The sequence below is a fragment of the Narcine bancroftii genome, chromosome 12, assembly GCF_036971445.1.
Source record: "Narcine bancroftii isolate sNarBan1 chromosome 12, sNarBan1.hap1, whole genome shotgun sequence".
NCBI lineage: Eukaryota > Metazoa > Chordata > Chondrichthyes > Torpediniformes > Narcinidae > Narcine > Narcine bancroftii.
The window spans coordinates 69158916-69179495 of record NC_091480.1 but is presented as its reverse complement, the minus strand read 5'-3'; the positions used below and the strand labels follow the sequence as shown (position 1 = coordinate 69179495).

General features: G+C 45.1%; 1 protein-coding gene across 2 annotated transcripts in view; it reads left to right on the top strand.

Annotated features, from left to right (window-relative positions):
* The first annotated feature begins 3968 nt into the window (after positions 1-3968).
* Positions 3969-20580, top strand: part of LOC138747016 (sterol O-acyltransferase 2-like) — a 33471-nt gene continuing 16859 nt past the window's right edge. Inside the window, exons 1-7 of one of the 2 annotated variants that reach the window (XM_069905855.1) lie at positions 3969-4091; positions 9276-9373; positions 11978-12036; positions 15891-16027; positions 17729-17788; positions 19105-19212; positions 19993-20275. In XM_069905855.1, coding sequence (XP_069761956.1) covers positions 9289-9373; positions 11978-12036; positions 15891-16027; positions 17729-17788; positions 19105-19212; positions 19993-20275 — 732 coding nt within the window. In that variant the 5' untranslated portion in view covers positions 3969-4091; positions 9276-9288. Of the gene's footprint in view, positions 4092-4449; positions 4546-9275; positions 9374-11977; positions 12037-15890; positions 16028-17728; positions 17789-19104; positions 19213-19992; positions 20276-20580 lie in introns of those variants that run through there. The other variant, XM_069905856.1, reaches the window with a different exon arrangement.

The window sequence follows — 20580 nt, the reverse complement described above, 5'->3', positions numbered from 1 at the left end:
ATTAGTAAGGGATTGCTTAAGGTGTGAGTGGGAAGGCAAGGTTGAGAATCACAGCTCCAGACCCAATTGTTACTGAAATCTTTTGCTTGAGAAAAATTGTCATTGGCCCATTTCCTTTGGAGTTCTGAAACTGCACATAACGAGTCAATGAGGGACGATGGAAACTGGTTTTCAAACTTTTTCTTTCCATCATCCCACCTTAAGCAATCCCTGTTTTCTGGGATTGGTTTTCTACCCAACCACCAGCTGGTTTGGACTAGTGTTTACCCATGGACCCAGTCCAGAGTATATATTCTGAAAGGTTAAAAATGGCTGGAGTCTACAGGGTTAAATCTGTGGTTACTGAACCACCTGCCAGCAGGAATGATTTATCCTTATTTGCTCCTTTAAACCTTTTAAAGTTTGAACCCCTCTGCTAATGTATACATTGACTTCTCAATAGCTGAGAAATTTGACTCCTGTCTGCTCTCCACATGTCTGAGGTCCCTCAATACTTTTTTTTCCAATTATGATGTAGTAAACTCCAGTTCCATGTTAAACAGAGCATTGCCTATCGGAAAGGTAATAATTAAAGCAGCAGTTGCCCTCAATCCTGACCTCAAATCTAACTTGCTTCTTCACAAATTTCTGCAGATTTCCAAATGCATTCTGTTCTGTGGAAATATTGGCAGCTGAACTATTGAACAATTTTGGATGCTGCCATTTTGACCAGGTGCATCCTGTGTCTGATGTAAAACATATTGTTCTTTCCACTGGGCCATGTTAACTCCACCTGGAGTAATAAGTAAAAGGTTGCCGAGGAGTGTCCTCATGAGATGGGCACAGGCTGAAGTGGGGCTGGTCCAAGGGAACGATAAATGACTTGTTTGAGGCTGACAGCAGGAGGGACAATGATCCGACTGAGTTTGGACAGTGCAGCACAATGACTCTGCTCGTAGAACAACTGACTCACTGCTCCAGTTGATCCTGGGTTCAATCCCAACCTTGGGATTGTCAGTGTGGGGTTTGCAGGTTTTTCCCCAGGTGCTCCAGCTTCATAGAAGAGTGAGAAAGTAAGTACTTTATTGTTGTGTAAGAAAATGCAGCTGAAATTTTAAAATTGCAACTGCGGTGCTCACAGTACAACATACAAGAGCATATGAAGTAGTAAAAACAAGAAAACAGAAGTTATTAGTGTCCTTGTATTGCTGCCCCATTCCATTCTTGACTATAACAGTGGTATTAATAGTCCAAGAAAGATCCTCAGCCAAATATGGTCCCAGAGTAAAAGGGAAAAGGACATGGTGTGGGCAAGGGAGATGAGATACCGCTCACAGCGCTGAGTGAATGAAGGGCTAATGGCGGATTGACTGACGTTGAGACAAAGTGGAGTCTGCAGAGCTAGTTTGCATTTTCATCTTGGACAATGAATATTGGACTATGCACCACAAGAGCGCCATGGCTGTGTTCACCATGCGGATATGGGAACCAAGGTGCAATGACAACTGGAGATGGAGGAAATATGAGTGAAACACAAAAGTTTGCAGACGTGATTGTAGTTAAAAACACGGAAATGCTGGAGGAACTCAGCCAGTCTCGCAGCGTCCAAAGGAGACAAATATATATTGCTGACGTTTTGGGCCCTGAAAAGGGTGGCACAGTTGGATAAGCAGTTAGCACAACACCTTTACAGCACCAGCGGTTGGGACTAGGGTTTGAATCCCATGCTGTCTGTAAGGAGTTTGTGTGTTCTCCCTGTGTCTGTGTGGGTTTTCCCCGGGGGCTCTGATTTCCGCCCCCTATTTGAAAAATGCCAGGGGTTGTAGGTTAATTGGGTGGCTTGGGCTTGCCGGCCAAAATGGCCTGTTATCGTGCTATATGTCTAAATAGTTAAAAAAATTAAAAATTAAATTTTTACAGAGGAAAATTACTGCCTGAACAGAGCTGAAAACGTGAGGGGGGATTTCCAAACTCCATCAGATTGGGATCACACACACGAACAACAGGGGTCCATGGGCGAGGATTTTCCCCACAGTCCTGTAGGGGAAGGAATTTCAGGATTTGGACCCAGCAACAATGAAGGAAAAGAAATCGATTTCTCAGCCAGGAGAGTTATGTAATTTGGAGGGGAACCTGCAGGTGGCGCTGCTCCCCTGCACCTCCTGCCTTTGTCATTGCCTGCAGAAGTTGCAGCTTTTGAGAGCTGGTGTCAAGTAAGGCTTCATTAATAGGGGGATTGAATTCAGGAGTCGAGAGGTCATGTTGCAACTCTACAAATCTCTGGTGAGATCACACTTAGAGTATTATTTTCAGTTCTGGTCACGTACAGGACGGGTGTGGAGAGGTGCAGAGGAGATTCACCAGGATGTTCAGTTCTGGTCACCTAATCACAGGACAAGTGTGGAAGCTGTGGAGAGGATGTAGAGGAGATTTGCCAGGATGTTGCCTGGAATGGGAAACAAGTCCAATGTGGCAAGGTTAGCAGTGATGGGACTTTTCTCTTTGGAGCGTAGAAGGATGAGAGGATACGATAAAGGTCTATAGGATTCTGAGAGGTCAGCGCCTGTTTCCCAGGGCAGGATCAGCAAACACCAGAGAACGTGTGTACAAAGTCAAGGGAGGGAAATTTAGGGGAGACGTCAGGGGTAGGTTTTGTCACAGAGAGTGTTAGGTGCATGGGCTCATTGGCTGAAATGGCCTGTTACTGTGCTATATTTCTAAATTTAAATTATTTATAAATTTAGGGGGAGTGGTGGAAGCTGAAACATTAGGGGGCACTTAGGAGACTTTTAGACAAAAGCAGATGGATGGAAGAAAAATAGAAAGTTACGGGGTAGGGAGGGGTTAGTTTTTTTTGTAGGAATATATGGGTTAGCACAACATCGAGGGATGAAGTGTTTTATGTTCTATGTTTGAGTTTGCTGCAATTTGAGGCAAACTGCGGTGATAGTGAACTGGTGGTGGAGGTAGTGAATATTTCAGCTGGTGGAAGGGACAGCAGCAGTGTAGAATTCCACTGAATACAGAGGGCAGGAAAGACCAGCACAGGAAGACGAATATTATTGGAAGCAAAGCATTTAATTTCAACAAAATCCAATTTTGGAGGCAGGGGACAAGAATGACCACTTGGGCTACTAGGGCTATCCAGAGCTGGAATCCTGCTGGAGAGGACAGAGAGAGCAAATGTATAATGAGATCACAGAGTAAAACAGGAAAGTCTGCAGACACCGTGGTTGAAGTAAAAACTCAACGCTGGGGAAACTCAGCAGGGCAAACAGTGTCCCTTTATGTAGTAAAGATAAAGATACAGAACTGACGTTTCGGGATTGAGCCCTTCATCAAGGTGTGGACAAAATATTGGCAGGGGTCCAAACAAAATAGATGGGGGGAGGAGCACGGTCCCACAGGGCTGGAGCTAATAGGTGGATAAGGGAGGGAGGGCACAGCAGCAAACAGGGGGAGGGGGGATGGCTCTGTGAATGGAGAGGGAAGGGGGTGGAAAGCTGGAGGGAAGGAGACAGAGGGATGGGGAAGGGAGGGAGAACAAGGAATGGGCTAGCAGAGACCGGAGAAGTCGACGTTAATGCCATCTGGCTGCCAAACGGAAAATGAGGTGTTGCTCCTCCAATTAACGGGTGGTCTTGGTGGGACAATACACGAGACCACAGATGTGTGGGCGTGGGAGTGGGGCGCAGAATTGAAGTGGCTGGCCACTGGGAGATTCCTGTCACTGGTGCGGACGGAGCAGAGGTGCTCAGCAAAGCAATCTCCCAGTCTGCGAGAGCACCGGATGCAGTAGATCACTCCTGCGGATACACAAGTGAAGTGAAGGACTGTTTGGGCCACCGAATAGTGGTGAGGGAGGAGATGTGGGCACAAGTGTGGCACTTCCACACTTGCGCCAGCAGCTTCAGGCAAGAAAGGGTTAAAGCAGTCCCCAAGAACTCAGGCACTGAGCTTGTGTGTTCACTTCTTGATTGGAAGGTCATAGCTACAACCTCTTGGAGGATTACAACACCCTGTGTATCTTTGAGAGTCAGTACAAAGGTCAGCACTCGCCAAAGTTGTTTGAGAAGCTCAGGAGCAGCAGAAGGAACGAAGTGCGGAACTTGGTGAGTATTAACTGCAGCCAGTCAGTTTAAAACATCGCATCAAAGGGACAAAAATCAGGCAAGTCCATTTCGCAGAACAACTGAGGGTCAACCTTTGTTGTTTATGGTTCAAATAGTTAAGAATTTGAAGAAATGTGTTCATAAAATTACTCCATTGTCCCAAAATCAATCAGCATAGGATTGTGATGGGAGAGGTTTAATTTGCAATTTCCCCTCCAAAGGCACAGAATGATGCAGAGTTCAGCTCCCTTGGTCACCATGGTTGAACACAGTCAGAGCTTCCTGGCTAATCAGGCTGCTTGAGATCCCCATCCAGTTGTCATGACCTTTTATCTCCTTTTCATCAGTGGTAACAGGACAGTGAGCAGGAGTAAAGCATGAAAGCCTGACCTAATTGAAGTAAAACGCAACGCTGGAGAAACTCAGCAGGTCAAACAGTACTTTATAGATAAAGGTACATTACCAACATGTCAGGCTTAAGCCTTTCAAAACCCCCCGTTCTCCCTTCCCCATCCCTCTTGTCTCCTTCCCTCCAGCTCTCTACCCCCTTCCCTCTCCATTCACAGAGCCGTCCCCCCCTCCCCCTGTTTGCTGCTGTGCACCCCCCCCCCCCACTCCCTTCTCCACCTATAACTTGTTTCATCTATTTTCTCACTAAATGACTGGAGGAATCTTGGGTTTCTTCAAGGAGTCAAGTTGTTTATGGTGTTGAAGGACTGGCTGGAAATGAGGCCAAACTCCGTGACGTTTGGACGTTTAAAAAAAAAAGCAGATATAATGAAGAGAAACTCAGCAGGTTAAACTTCCAGTTCTTTTTTTCCAGCAGCTTTAGGCTGAATGGAGCTGAACAATTGTGTCGTGTTGACTGAGCATTGATGTTATGATGTTATGAGCAAAATGTAGGCTCTCACCTTGATGAGGGGCTCAAGCCCAAAAGGTGGGTTCTGTGCCTTTATCGTTGTTGTATAAAGGACACCGTTTGACCTGCTGAGTTTCTCCAGCGTCATGTTTTTACTTTTCGGACAGGAGCAGTTTTCTAATTACCATAGGCAGCTCCTGCAAGTGCTCACAGCAGTGGCAGTGTATGGATTCTTCCTTTCTTTTTCAAATATTTTAGTGAGTTTTGAAAAACCCTGTACACAGGGTAAACAAATGATAACATAAATCAAATTGTATCATCTACATATCAAGTATAAATTAGAAGCAGAACCAGAATTATTACAGAACTTATTTCATTCAGGACGTCAACTTCTGTAATTTTAATAATTAAACAACTGAATCAGAACTCGTACTGTGTCCAAAAATAATAGTGAATACAAACATTACATGTAAAATTCAGTTACATAAGATATTTTATATTTCTCCAATGTGATCGTGTTGTTCTGTGATATGATCCATAATCTGTGGTTAAACCCCTCTCCCCCCTTATCAGTCTTAATAATAAAAAGGGGAAAAAATTTGTTTGGACTCTTCCTGCATCAATTTCAGCTCTTCTGCACCCCATGCGTATCCGTGTTCTAGTGTCAAGCTCATGCATACACCATGTGTCCCAGTATCACCTTCTGTACCACGTCTTATAGTCGCAGAGTGGCACAACATGGGCCCACCCACTCAATACATTAACGGGGATTTGACCTGTATGCATTCAATTTCTCCACACTTGGTCTGTAGGCATCTCTGCCTTGGTGAGAGTCTCTGTGACCCAATGATGGCTCCTGTTCGCTCAGCGTCAGTGGGGGAATTAACTGCCACCCGGGCTCCTAGGCTGAGCTTTAGTAAGGCTCCCCCTGCCCCACCATTCATTGAATAGAATAAAGTGACATTATGTTAAATAACTTGTATCGTGCTATGTACAATGTACTACATGTAGAAGCAAGGAATGTAATTGTAGCAACAACCCTTTCCAGAAGGACTTTCATGTAATCACGTTCTGACTGGTATTGTCAAGTAATCCAAGCCTGGTCTTCGCTTGAAAACAGTTTACAGTTAAAACAGAACGCCCTACCTGTGCTTGGAGAACAGCACAGCCGACGTCTCCTGATTTTCTCACCATTTGTAAGGGAGCGGTAAAACACGGACTCACTCAAGTAATGTCCCTGTTTACTATCATAATTTATAGATGTCACAATTCTAGCATTCATGTTCCAACAGGCTTCGCTCCCTGTCTCTAACCAGTTTACGCGCATGTTAACGCCAACTCATGACGTTATAATGTCGTCGTGGTAAACACAATCAGTACAAAGACCTAAAAACATTATTTCTAAATGTTTATATGTTTAGAGCCTAATTTAGAAAACAAAATAGTATTTGTAATACTTCAGATATGAAAAAAATATGCAAAAGTACTGAAATATCATCCAAAGTACTCACGTGCACACACAATTAAATCATTTGTTTTTTGCTCCCGGGCCCCTAGGCTTAAGCCTACTCAGCCTAATGGTTAATCCGGCACTGCTCGGCGTGATGTCTCAGGCTCCAGTCCTGCACAGCCCATGTGTATGTGTCAGCTTCAGCTTCTGTACACCTCAGGCACGTGTGTGCGTGTCTCAGTTTGCCTCTGTACATGTGCAGCACAACAGGTCAAAGGAAGTGACTTTCTCGCATCTGAGTGGACGTTTTATTGAAAAAAGTGTCTTAAAGATCTCTCTGAGTGTTTCATCTTAGACCTTTAAAAAACTAATTGCAAAGCACCAATATCTGCATGTTTTTCTTATCCCCATCATCTGATGCTTCACAAACTTCCGATTGTTACTTATTTCATCAGAACATAAAATACAACGCCATACAAGAATCCCATCGACTTATCCACCACCAGTAACTTGATCTGATTTTACATATGAAGCTTTTTTATTAGACCATTCATTGCTTGTGTCAGCAGCACCAGTTCTGCTCTTGTTATCATGAATTGACCTCTTGTTATGTCAAATTGACTTCTTGTTACCCCAAACCTTTCCTTTTTGCCTCAGCTTCTGTCAGTTCTGTTTTCCAATTAAATCAGATAACTCCTGCTCCAATATTTTATCATCACAGAACTTTCTGACTTTCTGCACTTATCAACTGATTAAAGTTCCCTGAAGTGTATGACTCAGTGCCCCTGGCATGTCTCATAACTAGGGTTAATGGACAGTTGTTTTACGATTGCTTCTAACTAATTGACACAGGGATTCTTCAAACCGACTTTCACTTTTCTGTCATGCAGGCAAAGGTTGAAGTTTAATATTGCTATGATATAAAAAATCAATACCAGCATAATAAGAGCTGACTTCAGGGCAAACTAATTAACCCCTTCCTTAAGTACATTATTGAAACGTTGACAGCATTTCATTGCCTGATAACAAATATGGAGAAGGAATGAGAACCTGGTAGTGACTAAACTGATGATCAAACTGTTCTGGTCTTTGTAGAATGAGCACTGGATCCAGTTCTGGTTTCTCCCGCTGTGAGCACTGGGTCCAGTTCTGGTCTCTCCTGCCATCAACACTGGATCCAGTTTTGGTCTCTCCCAACATAAGCACTGGATCCAGGTCAGGTCTGTCCCACTGTCCGTGCTGGATCCAGTTCTGGTCTCTCCCACCATGAGCACTGGATCCAGTTTGTCTTTTCCACTGTGAGCACTGGGTCCAGTTCTGCAGATGAGAACTAAGGATCATCTGGTCAAACAACCCATTGCCTCTCTCCTCTTCAACACTCACCTCTGGGTAAGGACTTTGGAAAGCCTCCCCTCTCCCTCACATAAACATAAATTGAAAATCAATGGTTTCAGTAGAGAGGGCAAAGAGTGTTTGTTTTTGGAGCAGTTTATCAGATCTTAAACCTCTTCAGGGGAAAACTGGAAAAAAAGCACAACAGCAGAGCTTTGGATGCCAGGTATTTATCAACAGGGAAAAGTCAGTGCTAATTGATTAACGATAGGGTTCAATCCCTTCCAGGATTAAGTGCAGACTAGATTACGATCCCCCTAGTGTGAAACACGGAAGCAGACCATTTCCGTCACCTGCAACACGATCCCACCACCACACACATCTTCCCCTCTTCTCCCCTCCCCACCTTCCACAGGGACTGCTCCCTCCACAACTCCCTCATCCACTCATCCCTTCTCATTAACTGCCACTTGGGGCCTACCCCTGTGACCGCAGGAGATGCTCCACTTGCACCCACATCTCCTCCCTTACCACCATTCGGGGCCTCAAACAGTCCTTCCAAGGGAAGCAACACTTCACTTGTGAATCTGGAGGGGCCATGTATTGAATCTGATGCAGGCCAGTGGAAGAGAAAATGGTACCTTTATTATTTTCAATTTTACTGAGAAGCAGCAAGAAACAGATAAGTGAAATGTCCTGTATTCGGCACCTATGGGGGGGGGGATTGGTAGATGCCGGATGAGTGAATTTTCCGGTTGCTTGAGATTATGTGTTGCGTGATTGGCGAACTAACCACTAGGGTGCACCAATTTTAAACTTCCATATTTTTTAACTTATTTATTTTACACGATTATTTTTTTGCTAGTTACTTGAATTCGGATAACGGGGATTTTACTGGCTATCATGACAGAAACAATTGTGTGTGTGAGCAGCTTATGTAGCTCACTGACAACACAAACATCATGATACAGAGGTTACACAGAGACCACAGGTCATATCATTCACATTACAGGTGAACTGTATGTATAACGTACAGTATGTGCATGAGCGACATGTGCTGTGTTTGGCATACTGCACAGGCTGTTCATCGACTGGCCATTGTAAACTACCCTTAGTGCAAGTGGGTTTGCAGAATTAATGAAAATAAGACCATAAGAGTGAAATTAGACCATTTGGCCCATCCATTCTGTCCCATCGAGGCTGATTTACTATCCTTTTCAACCCCATTCTCGTGCCTTCACCCTGTAACCCTTGATTCCCCGCCTACTCAAGAACGTAGCAACCTCTGTCCAAAGTATATCCAATGACGTGGCCTCCACAGCCATCCGCGGCAATGAACATGTGACCAATGGGCTTGCTCTGAGAGCCAGCATAGACTTGATGGCCTGAATAACCTAAGGGAACCTGGGTGACGTCACTCATTGTGCAAGCAGCAGGCAGTAACGCACACATCATCGCACGCAGCACGATACCAGTACACTGCAGGAAAGCCCCGCACAGTGTGAAATTTTCAAAATAAATCAGCATTTATGTGTTTTCTCAGAATTCCAACAAAGATGAATGACTGCATGGAAGAATTGGAAGTCCGAGAGAGAAAAAAGCAATCCAAAGAAAACACGACACAACACGCGGTCGCAGACGGTAAGAGTCTTAATCAGATGCAGGTCTTGAAATGACTGAGTAGAGGGAACGGAGCTACTGCGGTGACTAGCGCTGATTGGAAGCTGGGTATCCTGCCATGAGCGACACACTTGCTGATTCCTCAAGGCCTTCTCACCAGCTGCAAGACACATGTCAGAAGTGTGATGGAACACTGCTCATCAGCTGGCGTAATGGTCAGAGCAACACTCTTACAGCACCAGCGACCAGGGATCGAATCCCACGCTGCCTGTAAGGAGTTTGTACATTCTCCCCGTGTCTGTGTGGGTTTTCCCCGAGGGGCTCCGGTTTCCTTCCACCCTTCAAAACGTACCAGGGGGTTGTAGGTTAATTAGGTGTAATTGGACGGCAGGGGCCCAGGCCAAAAAGGCCTATTGCCGTGCTGTATGTTTAAATTTAAAATCTGCTTGCAGCTCTATCAACTTTCAGGAGGCTCAACACCACTCAGGACAAAGCAGTCCACATGACTGGCATCAACAGCACAGTCACTTCCAAAACGCACTGTCGTTACGACAGAACGTCCCAAGCCCATGAGCTGTCCTGTCTAGAGGAGACATCATCAGACACCACAAACTGCAGATTTCCTGCTTGTGCCACTCCATTCCAACAATCAGGTTCTCTCACTCACTCCTCTTTGCCATTTATCTGGAAATCTTCCCACTTTCTGGGGACCTACAACCAGGTGTCAACAGCTCTCATTACTGAAGGTGATGAAACCTCAGGCCCAATATAAAATCCACCTCGGGTGAGCCATTGTTCACCCGTTTTCATCTGTAAGTATTTCTTTTCGCTTTGCTCTTTGGTTCGGTGAGCACCTGTACTCTCACATTGACACATGAAAAGAGCTGATAGGTAAAGATTCTCTGCCTTGACCTCTGCACCCCACTGTTGCCGATTTAATACAAGATTGAATAATGTGCCCCTCTGAGCATAAGGAGGCAAGGTCCACTCACTCGGAAAGGCCTTTGATGCTAAGGAAGATTGCCAAAGCTTGACAGGGCCTGTGGACAGACACTTTCCTACCCCCTTCATTCAGGTCTAGCATCGTACTCAATTCTTCAGCAAATGCACCATAAGGAATAGAGAAGATAGGACACAGAACGTTACTTCACAGTGCAGGCCCTTTGCTTCCTGATGTTGTGCCGACCTATATATTCCTACCAAAATTTTAAAATGTACAAAACCCTCCCCGCCCTGTAACCCTCTGGGTCTGTCTAAGAATCTCTTAAATGCCTCCAATGTTCCAGCCTCCACCATCATCCCTGGCAAGGCATTTCAGGTACCCACAACTCTCCATGTACAAAAAAATGTACCCCTGGATGGCTCCCCTAAACTTCCCTCCCTTCGCTTTGTACAGACGCCCTCTGGTGTTTGCTGATCCTGCCCTGGGAAACAGGTGCTGGCTGTCCACCCTATCTATGTCTCTCAGAATCTTGTAGACCTCTATCAAGTTTCCTCTCATCCTTCTACACTCCAAAGAGAAAAGTTCCAGCTCTGCTAACCTTGCCTCATAAGATTTGTTTTCCTAATCCAGGCAACATCCTGGTGAATCTCCTCTGCACCCTTTCCATAGCTTCCACATCCTTCCTGTAATGAGGTGACCAGAACTGAACACAATACTCTAAGTGTGATCACACCAGAGATTTGTAGAGTTGTAATATGCCTCTGTACTCCCAAATTCAATCCCCCTATTAATGAATCCCAGTGTCCCATAGGCCTTCTTAACCTTCCTATTAACCTGCACGGCGACTTTGAGGGGTGTATAGATTTGGACGCCAAGGTCCCTCTGTTCATCCACACTGTTAAATAACTGACCATTAACCCTGTACTCAGCCTTGTGGTTTGTCCTTCCAAAATGCATCGCCTCACTCCTATCCGGATTGAACTCCATCTGCCACTTCTCCGCTCAACTCTGCATCCTGTCCATATCCTATTGTAACCTACAACAACCTTCTACACTATCCACAACGCTTCAACCTTTGTATCTTACTGACCCATTCTTCTGCTTCTTCATCCAGGTCATTTATAAAAATCACAAAGAGCAGGGGGTCCCTGAACACAGATCCCCAAGGAACTTTACTAGTCACTAAACCTGGACACTTTAGTATTCTGGTACTCCTTTATTACACACAAGCTTTGTGGGAGGTCCATCCCCCCTTTCCCCCACCTGGGCCTGTTGGAAAGTTATCAGCCAGGCTGCTGTTATCAGGCAACTCACATCCTGGAGACCCTCGCTGTCCTTGGTCAGGGCTGGTGGAATTTCAGCTTGGCTGTCGATGCCAGGCAACACCCATCTTGATCCCCCTTCACTCTCCGAATGGATTTACAACCATCTCAGCGTTCTTTCACGAAGCAACAAGGCAAAATGGATCAATCTTCAGCAGTCTACACTAGGCAGACCCTTAATTCCATAGACCCTAAGAGCCATTGTGGGGATGTGAAGAGGGGGTGGGAGAAGCCTTTCATCCTGTCAATCAGAGTCTGATCCCAGATCCCTGAGATAAAGCTCCAGCGAGGTGTAACCTGAGAGGACTTTATTAACCTGATTTGATGAACTTTTATCAACCAGTTTTCCTTTCTTTGAAGGTTCTGCAGATCATGGCAATGATGTTGATCAGCTAAATGTCTGGAAGAAACATATTGAGGTAGGAATATAAGGTACTTAAAAAAAAACTGCTGGGGGAACTGGCAGCATCTGTGGCAGGAAAGGGACAGTGAATATTTCGAGATCCTCCATCTGCACTTCATCAGTTCTGACCCAGGGTCTCGACCGTTTCCCTCCACCAATCCTACCTGACCCATGGAGTAACTCCAACATCTTGTTTGTTGCTTCAAATGCTAGTGCCAGCATCTCTTGCATCTTTAAGAATGTTTGGCTACTTCCCTCTTAAACTGAGATAGAATTTGTAGCAACTGGTCATACAGGGGCTCCGCAGCAGCTTAGCCTGGCAGCAGGAGGCATTTGGAAAGATTCATCTGTTGCTTTTAAACATTGTCAAGTTACGGTCAGTCTTCATGAGTCTGAAAGCTGCGCAATGCAAAGTGCGCTGAAATATGCCTATTGGACCACCAAGCTTCACTGCCGCGTCGCAAGATATCAGTGCGCAAATTGCTAGAAATGCCAATGTTGTTGCGTTTGGAAACATTGTGTTCAAAATACTAGACAGAGAAATTTAATAGAGAAAGAAACTGTGAGAATGATGTTGAAAGAATTAAAACCGAATTAGGGGTTAAAAGAGAATTAAGGAGAGAGGAGGAAAAAGAGTGGATTGAGAAAGCAAAAGAGATCTAAAGGAAGAAAATGCATTGATAAAATGTTGATTAATTAAAGCAATTAATATTTACCCAATGAGAAAAATCCCCGTTGGTGGAGAAACCCACATGCTCCTGTCTCCTCCACCCCCATGCAATCACACAGCACACATTTTGTCTAAGTTACTAATCACCTGTACTGTAACTGTGGCATGGATGTTCCAAATAAAAGACATAATTCCTCCTCGGAACCACCTGCTTCTGCCTCCGTGACTGGGTGGAGGTTTGGGAATCCTGAGGAAGGTGGAAGTCTCTGACTTTTGTTCAGCTGAAGCAAAGTCAGCTTTGGACCCCATCCCAAACTTCCACTGGCTGGGAAATCTACCCATTGCACCCGAGACAGACTACCCTGGAGAAAGTCCAGGAGGCTCATTGAGAAGGGTAAGTAGTTTCCTGTTTTTAACCTAATAGAGTTCATTTGAATATATTTGATTGCTTTCTAAGTTCTTTATTTGTTTACATGAGTACAGTTTTTTTTTGCATTACTGATAAGTGGTAATTCTGCCTGGCCCGCAAGAAAAGGGATCTCAGGGTTGTGTGTGATGTTGTGTATTTCCTCTGACAATAAATCTGACATCTGAATCTGAAATCTGAAATTATTTCTTAATGTGCTTTATCAGAATTTTTTTCTTTTATAAATTTTTAAAACTTTGTCAAGTTTTTGATGGTTAGTGAGACACTCAATTTCTTTGGCAATGTTTATATGAATATTTGTACTGTGTGTTACCGGCAAGTTCTGGCCTGATGAATATAATTTAATCCTGCACGGTTAGCACAATGCTGTTACAGCACCAGTGATCGGGACCGGGGTTCGAATCCCGCGCCGTCTGTCAGGAGTTTGTACATTCTCCCTGTGTCTGTGTGGGTTTTCTCCGGCGGCTCCAGTTTCCTCCCACCGTTCAAAATTTACTGGGGGTGTAGGTAATGGGGAGTAAATAGGGCGGCACAGACTCATAGGACTGAATTAGCCTGTTATAGTTTTGCCATTCCCTCTTTACTCCTGTCCTGCCCACATGTCTTCCACATACATTTCCTGTAAAACACTATACAGCAGACCAGCTTCACAAGCTGTGATGCACCATGGCATTCACATCTTTTTGTGTCTGGGACACCAAGATGGCCAACAAAAGATCTCCTTGAGCATTGTGGAGTGGAAGGTTAAATTGCAGTGTGTTTATGTGTAGGTCAAGGTCTGTGTCAAGGACTCTGCAATTCAGAGTTCTCATAAAAAGAGATAACTTACTTATCAGACCATGAAACACAAGGTCATGTTTAGAATCCAGATAAGGATTTATTTCTTCTTATTGCAGGAGTTTTCTGATCTCAATGGTCTCCTCCACGAATTGTAGTGGGTGCTTACAGTATGGGGTGAAGCGATAGGGTAAAGCTATGACTGACTGACAGTTCTGCATCTTGTGACCTGATCTTCTCTGGATCACAGGAAGTATGTCACATGCTGATGCCTTGTGCACTAACAATGTCTTCTAACACTGAGGAGTGCAGTAGAACAGAGGGATCTGGGAATTCAGATACATAATTCGCTGAAACTGGTGTCACAGGTGGATAGGGTTGTCAAGAGAGCTTTTGGCATATTGGCCTTCATAAATCCAAGTACTGAGTACAGGAGTTGGGATGCTATGGTAAAGTTGTACAAGACATTGTTGAGGCCAAATTTGGAGTATTGTGTGCAGTTTTGGTCACTAAACGACAGGAAAGATATCAATAAGATAGAAAGAGGGTAGAGAAGATTTACTAGGATGTTGCCCGGACTTCAGGAACTGAGTTACAGGGAAAGGTTAAACAGGTTAGGACTTTATTCCCTGGAGTGTAGAAAAATGAGGGGAGATTTAATAGAGGTATTTAGGACTTTATTCCCTAGAAAAGGTGGCTAACCTTTTTATTTTTTAATTTTTAATTGAGACATACAGCACGGTAACAGGCCATGTCAGCCCATGAGTCCATGCCACCCAATTAACTTTCACCCCCAGCATGGACTCATGGGCTGACATGGCCTGTTACCATGCTGTATGTCTCAATTAAAAAATTAAAATTAAAAGGTTGACCACCCCTGCCCTAGAGAATAGAAGAATGAGGGGAGATTTGATAAAAGTATTTAAAATTATGAGGGAAATAGACAGTGTAAATGTAGGTCAGCTTTTTCATACTGATAACCAGAGGACATGGGTTAAAGGTGACGGGGGAAAAATTTAGGGGAAACTTCTTCACACACAGAGTGGTGGGGATGTGGAATGAGCTGCCAGTTGTGGTGGTGAATGCGGGCTCAATTTTAACGGTTAAGAAGAATTTGTACAGGTACATGGATGGGAGAGGTATGGAGGGCTATGGACTGGGTGCAGGTCAGTGGGACTAGCAGAATAATAGTTTGGCACAGACTAGAAGGGCCAAAGGGCCTGTTTCTGTGTTGTAATATTCTATTGTTTTATGGTTTAGCCACATTTAGGTGAAAGAAGGCGATGTTTATTCCATGGCTGGAGTTTGTAGAGCCAGGGGTCACTGTTTCAGAATTAAGGGTCAGCTATTTTGGATAGAGATGAGGGGAAGTCTCTTCATCCAGAGGGGAGTGAATCTTTGGAATTCTCCATCCTAAGGAGAAGCCCAGTCATTGAGTACATTTGATATAGAGATTGATAGATGTTTGGCTGCTGAGAGAATTCAGGGTTAGTGCAAGAAAGTGGCATCAGCTATCAGACCACAAGGCCTATTGAATGGCAGGAGGGATTATTCTGCGAATGGAGAGGGGAGGGGGAGAAGAGCTGGAGGGAAGGAGACGGAGGGATGGGGAAGGGAGGGAACATTGTTTTTCTTGTCTCTCTTTCTCTTTGTCCGGTGTCCGCCAGTGAACTGCCTTTGTCTGTCATGTTTCACCTCTCCATGGTTCACCAATCACACACAGGGCTCCTGTCTTGCCCTCTCACCCTGTCCCCTTCACATTTCCCTATTTTTGAGAAAGGTTTTTGGCTCAAAGTGTCAACTGTTCTTTTCCTCTCACTGACACTGTTTAACCCGCAGATGTTTAGCTTCAGATTCCAGCATCTGCACTGCGTCACGAGATTGCCTGTGGCAATGTTACCTGGTTCCTGTGAGGACATTATCCATGACCAGGATGCCTGTGGCCACAGCGTTTCAACTCACATTGATAGAAACATTTGTTTTGTCTCTGACCTAGGGTATGAAACTAGAATTATTGGATCAGTTCAAAGGTCACCTGAGCGAGCTGCTAGACAAAGCCATAGAAGTAACCATTGAGTCCTATTCCCAGTATAAACAAGTGACAAAGTCTCAGGAGTCAGGACACACAATCAGGTATGTGCAGAAAGAGTTTTATTTCCTTCTGTTGAGTTAGTGAGAGGAATTCACTGCTGCTGCAGGAGGTCCTGGGAGGGCTTGTGCATGAATAACAGAAGGTTGGTTTGCAGGTGCAGCAGGCTATCAAGGAGACAAATGGAACGTTGGCCATCATTGCTGGAGGGATTGAATTTAGGAGCAGGGAGGTTGTGCTGCAACTGTACAAGGTCCTGGTGAGGCTGCATCTGGAGAATTGCGTGCACTTCTGGTCTCCTTACTTGAGGAAGGATGGACTGGCTTTGGAGGGGGTCCAGAGGGGGTTCACCAGGGCGATTCCAGAGATGAGGGGGTCGGCCTTTGAAGAGAGATTGAATCATCTGTGACTGGACTCGCTGGAATTTAGAAGAATGCAAGGGGATGAAAGGCATAGATGAGATAGAGGTAGGTAAGTTGTTTCCATTGGTGGGGGAGACCAGAATGAGGGGACATGGCCTCAAGATCCAGGGGAGTAGATTTAGGATGGAGATGAGGAGGAACTGCTTTTCCCGGAGTGTGGGGAATCTGTGGAATTCGCTGCCCATTGAAGCAGTGGAGGCGACCTCAGAAAATATATTTAAGACAAGGTTGGATAAATGTTTACATAGTCGGGGAATTAAGTGATATGGGGAAAAGGCAGGTCGGTGGAGATGAGCTGATCATCAGATCAGCCATGATCTCATTGAATGGTGGAGCGGGCTCGACGGGCAGGATGGCCAACTCCTGCTCCTGTTTCTGACGTTCTTATCTTTATGTTCTTGTAATCTGGCTGCTCGGACCATGACTACAGCCAATTAATATCCAGAAACCTCACAAACACATTGGACCTGAAGTTCCTCTGTCATTGGAGATGTGGTGGGACAGGACTGCAAGTTTTCAGTCAACTCTGACCGTTTCTCACCAGAGATGTAGTTATTTCCATAAACGGTGCAGGCATCCACCACACGGAAGACTGGTCCTGACTGAGACCTCACCCCGAGATGGGGGGGCGAGAACTTCAGGGTGCCATCACAGCAGTTCACTGCGGGGAACAGGGCCTTCAGGCAGGGGTATGGTGGGTGATCTGTGTGGCTTTGGGAAGAATTGGCCTGTCATTCTGTCTGAGGCTGCAGCACAGATGCATCTGACATGGGTCTGTCACACATGGCCCAGCAGAAATCCATTCTGTGCCCCTTGCTGGCCCCCTCTCTTTATCTTTGATTAAAAAAGAGAAAAAATGTTACTATCAGTGTGTGTGTGTGTGTGTGTGTGTGTGTGTGTGTGTGTGTGTGTGTGTGAGTCTGTGTGTCTTGTGTTTGTATGTGTCTGTCTGTGTGTGTATGTGAGTGTGTATATGTCTGTATGTGTGTGTGTGTCTGTGTCTGTGTGAGTGTGTCTGTGTCTGTGTCTGTGTGTGACTGTGTGTGTGAGAGTGTGTCTGTCTGTGTCTGTGTGTGGGTGAGAGTGTGTGTGTGTGTGTGTGTGTGTGTGTGTGTGTGTGTGTGTGTGTCTATGTGTGTGTGTGGATATGTCAATCTGTATGTATATATGTGAGTGCAGGTGTCTTTTCCTTGGATCTCTTGCTCCCTTTACATTCACAGAATATGTGCCTCTCCCTCTTGCTCGGTATCTTGTACAGAGTTGCAGTGTTAAATATTGCCAATGAGGTGGGTATTCATTTAATAACATCATCTTTGTCCCAAGGGGCAAGAAATTTGCAACAGAGAAAGGAAAAGTCTTCGTGAATCGTCGCTCAATCCTTGAGTAAGTACAAAAGTATAACTGTGTGATCGTATTGCGTGCAGGGTCACTGTGAGTGGTGTGTTATTGTGAGCAGTGTTCTGGCATAATGCTACTGTGAGCAATGTTACAATGTACAGTGTTGCTGTGTACAGTTTTACAGTGTACAATGTTACCATGAGCATCAATTAGATTTTTACACAACCTTCAGTGGGCAAGAGGGGCGTCTGTAGCAAGTCAGGTAGCAGCTGTGGAGAAGAGAAACAAAGCAAATGTTTCAGGTTGAAGTCTTTTCATCAGGTTGCATAAAACCTGCCCTGGCATCCTGCACAAAGGTGCAAGATCTGAACGCAAAAAAGAAAAAAATGAAAAAATTCTCCTGTGCTCTGTGCTAGAGACGGGGAGGGGAGAGAGAGAGAGAGAGAGAGGGGGGGAAGGGTAGAACAAGGGGGGTGAGAGAGAGAGAGGTCAAGAAAGGGAGGGAAAAGGGGAAGGGGAAGGGGAGAGAGCGAGGGGGATGAGAGACAGAGAAAAAGATAAAAAGTGAGAGAAAGAAAGAGAGGGAGAGCGATAGAAAGGGAAGGGAGAGAGAGAAAGAAAGAGGTAAAGAGAGAGAGTTAGAGAGTGAGAGAGAGAGAGTGAGTGAGAGAGAGAGAGTGATAGAGAGAATGGCCTGGAATTTTCTATCCCTATCGATGTGTGTGGAATCACCAGCTCCTTCATGTAGAGCTTTTGAACTTTCAGAGCAGCTCCCAAGGTGAACAGCCTGCACAGTCTTAGGATAGAATGGCGGACAAATGGCAGCATTGAAGTGTGCTCACTCTGGTAACATGGCCGGCAACCGGTGCACAGCATGATCCCACAAACAACAATCCATCAATCGACAGATAACTTTGCTCCCCTCAGTATAACCCCCTCCGAAAGGATCGCATGCCCTCAATATTGACACTCACTCACGTATCACCTCCCCCTTCTGACTCTCAACACTCCCTCAGTACCAGCCTTCTGACAGGGTGACACTCAGTCCCACCTCTCCAACAGGGTGATCCTGTATTACACTGAGATGTCAGTCTGACTGTGGGCTGTACCAGGAGAGGTTGACGGTGACCTAAATGGATAGCAGGCCAGAAGCATCAGAACATCCTTGGATGAATTTTAACGATGAATATTTGTATATGTTGTTATTGATATGTTTACGGTGAAGTGATAAATAAAAAATTATTAAAAAAAGAGAACATCCTTGGATAGAGAACAGGATCACTCGATAATTGTTCATGGGAAACCCTCATCCAGGTGTTGCTCTGCGTATGAGCCTGATCACTGCATCTCTTCTTTTACAGTGAACTGTTTGAGAGTCCCCACATTCAGACGATATATCACATGTTCATCGCTCTCTTGGTTGTCTTTGTTGTCAGCACAATGGCGGTAGAGTTCATTGATGAAGGCAGGTGAGAGCACAGATGTGGGGAATGGCTGTGACAGACATCCCAGACACAGAGCCCGTAACAGAGTCCAGTGTGCCTGGCTGGTGCACAGCTGCCCATCGGCTGAGGGGGGTCACACTGAACACAGCTCCTTTATGCGGTCTGTGCAGTCTGTGGTCTGGAATTAGCTGCTGTCTCCAAATTGGAGTGTATTTGAGTGGGCAAGCCCTTCCCTGGCATTACTGGGCAGGCTGGCATGGGCAAATCAATCTCAGGCAGGCAAAGGATGATAATCCAAGGGTTGGGGAGATGTTATATATAGAATAACAGATCCCCGGGGGGTGCGTCAGAGGCTGAGATTTAATCCAAATATTTGAGGGATTTACATATAGAATTACAGATCCCTGGGAGTGGGTCACACAGTGCAATCTAATTGCTGTGTTTAGGGGCTTTACATATGGACACTCTATTGGGCAGCAGGGTAAGCGTAATGGTTAGCACACGCCAGCGATCAGGACTGGGGTTCAAATTCTGCGCTGTCTGTAAGGGGTTTGTACGTTCTCCCCGTGTCTGTGTGGGTTTCCTCTGGGGGCTCTGGTTTCCTCCCTCCTTTCCAAATGTACTGGGGGGGAGGGGGGGAGGATTACTTGGATGTAATTGGGGTGGTACAGGTTTAAACGGCCAGAATCAGCTTCTGCTGTGCTGTAAATAAAATTTCAAGTCTTTTGTCAACACCTTGTCTGGTATTCGGCGGCCTAAGATGTCTGGAGATGGGTGTTTATCTTGGTTATTTTCCTCCTTTAGGCTAATCCTTGAATTTGACCTGCTGGTTTATGCTTTTGGAAAGTTGCCCAGGGTGTTTGCTGCCTGGATTTGCCTATTCCTCTACACTCTGATCGTGCCGTACAAAGCTCTAGATTTGTGGGGAACTTCATCTCATCTGGTCAGATACCCTTTCCTGGCTACACTGGCCCTTGTGTCGGTCCTTTTGCTGTGTCAAGTCGCTGTCCTTGGATTCTATCCGATCTACATCGTCATTCACTACGAGCTGCCTCCAGCTTCAAGGTTCATTGTGATACTGGAACAGGTACAGCCCGCAGCTCTTACCTTGTCCACATTGTGTGGGTTTGCTGATTAAATGTCCACCAGTAGATCAGAGAGCCAATGAGGATTGGGTGACAACTGAGGAACGTAAATTCAATTCACTAACAGGGAATAAACAGTTAATCTCAGTAATAGTGACTATAAAACCATTGGACTGTTTAACTAAGCTATTTTTTAATTTATTAGTATAGATGAAATACTTGTCCTAAATGTGCATTGTTTCTCTGTACATGTGATATGTCTGGGTGTGTGTCTGCATGTGTTTGCAGTGAGGACTGGAGAACGCTG